Here is a 7,252-nt window from a genome sequence, read left to right as displayed (position 1 = left end):
GATTTTCGTTTGGTATGCATAAATTAGGACTAGTAATGGGTAGGGTAGCGTTTAAACTGTACTCTAACTCGAGTTAACAATATATCAACCATAATCTTACTCACCCTTTAAAGTTTTTAACAGTACCCTATCCACACAAAAATTAAATTTTTTCAAATATAAAATTCAATCATGTCATATTTCATACGTATTACGGAACAGTGGTTGAGAGGAAAATAAATATCATAAACAGAGAAAATGACGCGGCAAAAAATAACGGCACAATGAACAGGAAGAGTAGTGAGAACGTTGCAGCGATGCTGGGAGTTGAAGCAATGCCCGCAGGAGTTACGGCAATGAAAGAAGGAAGAAAAACTTAGAGTTGCAGCGTTGCTAGTTTGTGAAGTTGACAAATTGTGATATATAAATTTTATTTTTAAGTTCTATTTTTATTTTAAGTAAACTTTATAAAAATACAAACTTACTAAATTAATGATTTAAATGATTAGCTTAGGTTAATTTGAATTTTTACAAGTAGTCATGGGTTCAATACCCTCTCTACTCTATTCAGAGTGCCGGATAAACAATCCTATCCAATCAGAAATACCCAGAGTAAGGTACATGTTGCCAACTCTAAATTACACATCCTGTTAACAAAGTTATTTGCGCCCACAATCTTTTTCTATCTGTTTAAACATAAACTCTATTGTCAAATCAAATTATCTATAATTAAGAACTCCAATTGTACTGAACAACCAACATTTGCTAGTGCCGCCGGAGATCATAATTCTTGCAGAAGCAGGTTGTGTTTTGCACCTCACCCCGTGTTTATTTAACCATCAAGATTACAATATTTCTCAAGATTTTAAGACTACTTAACATTTAATTTTACGAATAATATATTTAGCGTGCATCAAGCCTAGATCGGAGAATACTCGCACCCCAGCCCCCCAAAACCATTGGGGAAGTCGCGGGTACAAGCAATTTGCATACCACCGCATTCCATTAAATTAAATCACTAACTCTAAAATGCATTAAGCCATGAACGGAAGGCTCGCATATACAGTATAAGCAAAATCTCATTCCCCAGGTTGCAAATTAAGAGAATTAATAAAGCCATGACTAACAGGTGGAACAAGGCTGAACAATGGTGAAATTACGGACTTAAACCTATCCCGAAGGGCTACGGTACTATCTACATTTGATGGACAACATCTACAAGGAAAACATCGTTGCATCTAAATCACTATTCCTGCTTCGGTTCAAAAGAAGGCACCTCTTCATCTGAAAAACCACCACCTGCATCATTAGGATTCTTCACCTCTAAATCGGAAATACCGTATTTGCTACATAAATCTGACGCACTCTCCCCAACTGCCTTGGACACTCCGGTAAGTGATGCTAATCCCATGGCAGCAATGCTGTTTGCAATAACACCAATGTCGCTGGTACCAGTATAAAGACCACGGCTTCCGGCAACAAGTAGGTTGTTCGGTTTTTCATTGGGATTAGTTAAAATTGCTGGAAGAGGATCCCCAATAACCTGTTGGTTACTCTGGTTTGAACCACTAATCAGCAACCTTAGAGTTTCTCTCGCACCCTTCACCACAGAATCAGATTCAGGAATCAGTGGGTTCACGAGCTTTGGATGCAATGGAGGGATGCTAGTTGACATAGCAGGGCCAGCACTCACAAGATAGCCCTGACCTGAAGAGCAAACATCAATTACTGGAACATGTACAATTGGATCACACATCAACGGTGTGAAAGTAGGAATCTGCTGAGACGTTGGTAATGACATTCTAACCAACGGATCAGGCAGAAATGGAGGAAAATCCATGGTTGCACTAATATCAAGAGGCTGTACAGGCTCCAACAGGGTGGCTGGCAGGGTGTTGGGTAACAGAGAGGCACCTGAAGGACAAGGTGAGTCAATAGATGAGTCGGAGGATTGTGGAAGTGATCCAAGTGATGGAATACTTGAAATCCCAGCTGGACACCAGCAATAATAGGGAGAAAGAAGGGGTGACACAAGGGGAGGGATTCTCCCTGCTATGCTAACATTAGATGGAGTAGCAAGCTTCCCTAGTGATTCAAGAAAATTTGAGGAAGGATATGCTAAACTATGCGCAACTTCAGAAACCTTGTTATGATCCAAAGTTGATGATAAATCCAAGTTGTTTGTTGAATCATTTATCGAGTTATCAACAAATGACTGATGGCTGTCACCTCGGCGTTTAATTTTCTCCCTGGCAGCAATCCTGTGGGGAGACATCCTTGGGGGTGCCTCTTTGAAAGAACTAGACCTTGGACTAAGTATATTCTGATAAACGGCGCTATCTCCCTTCCCTGCCTGACCTCCAACATTTCGAGATCGAGGAAATTTTGTCGAGATGGGTGAATTTTCAACAGCTGAATTACAGCTGGATGTGGAGTTAGCACATGGGGAAGCACACATTGAACTTTCTGCAGACCCCACAAGATATGCACGAAGCTGAGTTGCAAAGCAATCAAGCCGAGACTTGCTAATGCCACTCAACTCAGCGATGGATGGTTTCCTCTTTAGCAGATCCTTCATCTGATATATTGCAGGAAATAAACATCTTTAGAACACCACCAAAAAACAGAAGATAGGAAGTACGCCGAATTAATTTTATATCTAGTCTCATGCCATGTACAACACAAAACAGATACATGCCAAAAATTACCTTTCCAAGTAACTCAACTCCCAAAAGCTTAGACTTCTCTGAGCACCAGAAGTAAAATGTTCTACCATCTGGAGTTCTTACAATGAAGGATCGACCAGAAGGGTCGGATGAGATTTCATCAACAAGAACTGCAGAGCAATGCAATTCATTGGAAAATGTAAATATTCGCTCTACTTTGCCATCATCCCCAATGAAGGAAAGGCGAAGATCAGAACTTGGCAGTAATACAAGTGTCAGGTTGCCCCTGAGAAGAATATAGCATGATGACCTATTAGTCGATAGTTGAGAAGATAACTGTGAAGAAATTAAACAAACAGGCAATTGTATCACCCTTTCTCAAATATGTTGGGATTCAGAATCTCCAACAGTTACAAGCTTAGTTTGGGAATTATTATTATATTACTATTATTAGTTATTTGAATGAAAAAGAAGACCTTATTTCAGTTAACATGAGTTTTAGACCACATAGCAAGATAATGGTCTGCATCAGTAGACATGGAAATTCTAGTTCTTACTTTTTATGGTATCAAGAATATACACCAAACAAATTCATCGAAGTTGTTCTATTCAACATTGTTTTCAATAGCCAATCAAACACTGGGGACAAATTCATAGTTGGTGAAAAACCTTGGCATCTTCTTCTCTGAGAAGTATTTACAATTAAATGCACATAATTAGGCATTTTTGTTAGAAGTAAAATCATACTAACTTACAAGCACCCTGAACCCTTCCCACCACTATAAATAAACCTAACACAGAATATAACTTTCTATTTCATGAATAAGTTGATCAAACATGGTATGAATATATATATCAGAAATACTAAATAAAATTCATATCAACTATGGTCAATTCAGATAATTATCAAAAGAAATTCTATGCATATGCAGTCAACAGAAGCAAAATTTGAAAAAAGGAAAAGAAAAACAAAAGAGAACATGTTTAGCATCTCACTGTAAACATAGAATACAATATCAATTCACAACAAAGCTAAGCATACTAATAGACAAGTAAACATCATAGGTCTAAAATAGTGTGATCTAACTGGTCTGCTTTATCCCCACATAAGTTATTCAAACCTATAGGTCTGGAAAGCTAAACAGCAGCAACATATATAATATAGGATCATGAAACTACCTTTACTTCCTCTTATTTCAGAGATCATAAATACGCCCAGTTACCTACAAGTCAAAAGACATTTTTACTTGGAAGAATGAACATATTACCATCAATAAACTAGACTATAGACTCCAGCATTTACCGCCAAACATCAAGCAAACTTTAGCAAAACTATATTCACGAGCAAATTTTATATAAGAAAAGACAGCATCTCAAACAAATATTTTCAACTATTGCCAACAGATAGACAGATATTACAGGAAGCTAGATTGCTACACAACAGATAAGTTATCAATCATGTATAGAATACACTTGAATGCTACTTCAATTTTTATAATAGCCATGTCAACGAGTATCAACAGCAAAAGAAACTAATTATATTGTAATGGATCAGACAGCTAAATAAATGAGAATTTAAATATGCACATGAAGATTATCACATTAGAGAATAATCAAACAACAAAATCAGAACAGTTAAAAAAAACTTATGTCTGCACAATTATATCAATGGCTGTGCCAGTATAAGTCAACTAACAGCCATAGGTTTTAAAATACAAGGTATGTTAAATTAAGATTTGTGCTATCAAGCCACCATATTCAGGCCGCGGTACAGAAGTCCACTGCACATATTTACAAAGACTTGAGTATATTTAGAGCACTAAAATATTCTATGCATTTATGAACACTTTTTCTCCCACAACCAGAAGGTTTGACAACTGAACTCTGCCCATTGGCTTCCATAAATGGATGTGTCTGTGAACTTTGTAGTTGTCATTAAACACATGGCACAAATTAGATTATCCTTGGGCAGTGATGGTAAGCCACATCAACATGGCTCCCACAGAGGCAAGGGTAGACCAGCCTAAAAGAAATGGGAGCAAGAGCTTGCCCATTAGAAAGACTTAAAAGAAACGGCAGCTGAACCATTTTATTTTCAGGATAGAAAAAACGTTTCAACTTCACTGGAGTAGAGGCAGATAAGTCAAAGATGTATGTGTGCTAATCAATCAGTCAATTAGACACACTATACTTTCGATTATGTAGAAGTTGGAACTGATGAAATAAACTAGCCTCACTTGATAAAGGTCAAGAAATGTACATGTAAAACAGCCTCACTACAATGAGACTGAAACTGGTCACCAAGAAATAGAACACCTAACAGTTACCAAAAAAAAAAAAAAACAATGTTGCAATGATCTATAAGGAAATGCAGAGACACATGCATGACAAATAAGAAGAACAACATAAACACAACCTTTAAGCATACAGAGACGAACAAACACCAAATTTGTTTATCTGAAAAAAATTATTAAGGAAAGAAAAAGATGAATTGTAGACACTTAACAACCTAATAAACGGGAGAGGGAAAAAAAAAAGAGGGGGAGACAGAGATGGAAAACAAACACAAATTCAAACTACTTTACTCAACAATAAACGCAGGATTTATAGTTAGGCGTTTGCGCCTTATCTTATCCAATGGATTGCATTATATAAACAAGTTTTGTAGGAAAATGGAGAGGAAAAAAGATGCACAATAGAAGTTTGAAAAATATTTGCCCGTCAATGGGGGGAAAAAATAGTTAGGGTTCCGCAAAACTTTAAAATGACAATACCTAATAGCAGTTGGACATAATCGTGTGCCTTCCTTGTTAATCTTCCCAACGCGGACCGAAACAAGTGGCACGCAGAAGCATCTGGCTAGCATTCCAACCTCCGATGGCTCAAAATGCTGCAACAAGAAGAAAATAGAAAGAAATAAATTAAATCCTCAGTGAAACATAAAAGAAAGCATTACCACTAAGACAATTATCACAATCGTCACAACCATACAATGAAGGATACACCACTCATCAAACGGTGCTAAAAAATATCAACAAAATCATCGAGAACAAAGCATACCTGACTCAATTGAGTCAGCAGATGATCTTCGGCGACACCACACGCAGCGTTCATCTTCAGCAAAGGCTTCATCCTCTCGTCGGCGCGGCACGCTCCCATGACTTGCATGTCAAGAGCCTGCAGCCACTGCAGCAATCGATCCTCACGGTTGCTCTGCTGAATCAACAGATCGCCGTCACCTTCCTCGACGAGAATCTCCGCCAGCCTCTCGGTGAGACCAGAATCGCTTCTCGAACCGCCGTTCTCTTCCGAAAAAGACTGACTCGAGATGGATCCACTATTAACGGACGAAGAATCGTCGAAATCATCGCCGTTAGACGATAGATCCAAGCCGCCGTTAGACGATGGATCCAAGCCGCCGTTAAGCGAATCTCGTCCTCTTCTGTTCGACATAACAAAACTTCAACGAAAATATGAAATCAAATCGGAGAAGCAAAAGCAGATAGAAATCCGAAAACGGAAACCCTAGCTTCCGGTGCGAGATCGGAATTGAATGCCTGAACTGGCCGATTGCAATTGGTAACCGATTTTAGAGAGAGAAAGTGAGGGGAGGAAGAAAACGGTTTCTAGAGAGAGAGATAATATCTCCTGAGCAGCTGGCTGTGGTGGTGGTATGCAATGATAGGAATCAAAATAGAGGGGTGTGAAAACGCAGGGTTGTTCCATAAATAGTAGTAGGCGCGTGTGGGTGACGTATGCGGACGTCAAATCGAATTGTAAAATGGGGTTTTGGAGACTCGTCTTGAGATCCGGAAGATGTAAGTTGGTGGGGTTCACTAGATCCACGTCAGCACTGTGGTCCTGTTTGTGGAAGAAAGGCGGTGCCACGTAGGATCTTGGCCGACTCTGAGTCCGTGATTAGGTTTCTGAAAACGACAGCGTCGAGTAAAGACGATGATACTGATGGGCACCCTGTTGCAGGTAGGGCTCACTGCCTTTCATAGGAGGAGATTCTTTTTGTATATATTTTAATTTTAATTTTGTAATTTAACAACAACGACCAAGAAAAATACAGTTATCCTCACCTTGCGTATATATGCGTTATAGTGTTATACTTTTAATATTTTAAGATATATAAGTTATTGTTTAGACAGATTATTTAAAAAGTAATTTTAATTATTAAAATTTCCTTATTATTGTGTTCTATTTTTATGCTCATTACCATTAGTTTTAAAAATAAGAGAGATGTTCTATTCTTTTTAATAAGATCGTTTATCGAAGTATTACGATAATTTTGTGGCAAATGAATCATTTAAAAAAACAAAAAATTAATAGTCAAATATATGTCTTTTTATATAAGTTATTCTAAAATAAAAAATTGATAAGACAAAATCTTCTCATTTTAAAAGCATTTATGAATGTATCGTATGTATATAGTAAAATTCAAATATTAAATTTTTGCAGCTAAAACTTAACTTAATTGGTAAAATCATATGTCTCTTAATATATTATATTCGAATTTAAAATTTGACAAATACACCAAATATTAAATATAAATCTTTTAGTATTATGTAGATAAATATATAGTATAAATATGTTGTGATATC

General features: G+C 37.3%; 1 protein-coding gene across 1 annotated transcript; it reads right to left on the bottom strand.

Moving 5' to 3' along the window:
• Positions 1-1,040: 1,040 nt before the first annotated feature.
• Positions 1,041-6,406, bottom strand: LOC112702434 (uncharacterized). Its single transcript, XM_025753449.3, has 4 exons — positions 5,706-6,406; positions 5,420-5,535; positions 2,688-2,931; positions 1,041-2,557 (listed from the first exon to the last, which is right to left on the bottom strand). The coding sequence occupies exons 1-4, from the start codon at positions 6,096-6,098 to the stop codon at positions 1,226-1,228; spliced, it is 2,085 nt and encodes a 694-aa protein (XP_025609234.1). The 5' UTR covers positions 6,099-6,406; the 3' UTR covers positions 1,041-1,225.
• Positions 6,407-7,252: the final 846 nt, after the last annotated feature.

This window comes from Arachis hypogaea, chromosome 7, assembly GCF_003086295.3.
Source record: "Arachis hypogaea cultivar Tifrunner chromosome 7, arahy.Tifrunner.gnm2.J5K5, whole genome shotgun sequence".
In the NCBI taxonomy this organism is placed as follows: domain Eukaryota; kingdom Viridiplantae; phylum Streptophyta; class Magnoliopsida; order Fabales; family Fabaceae; genus Arachis; species Arachis hypogaea.
The sequence above is the reverse complement of the archived record's forward strand: the minus strand, read 5'-3'. Positions and strand labels throughout refer to the sequence as shown.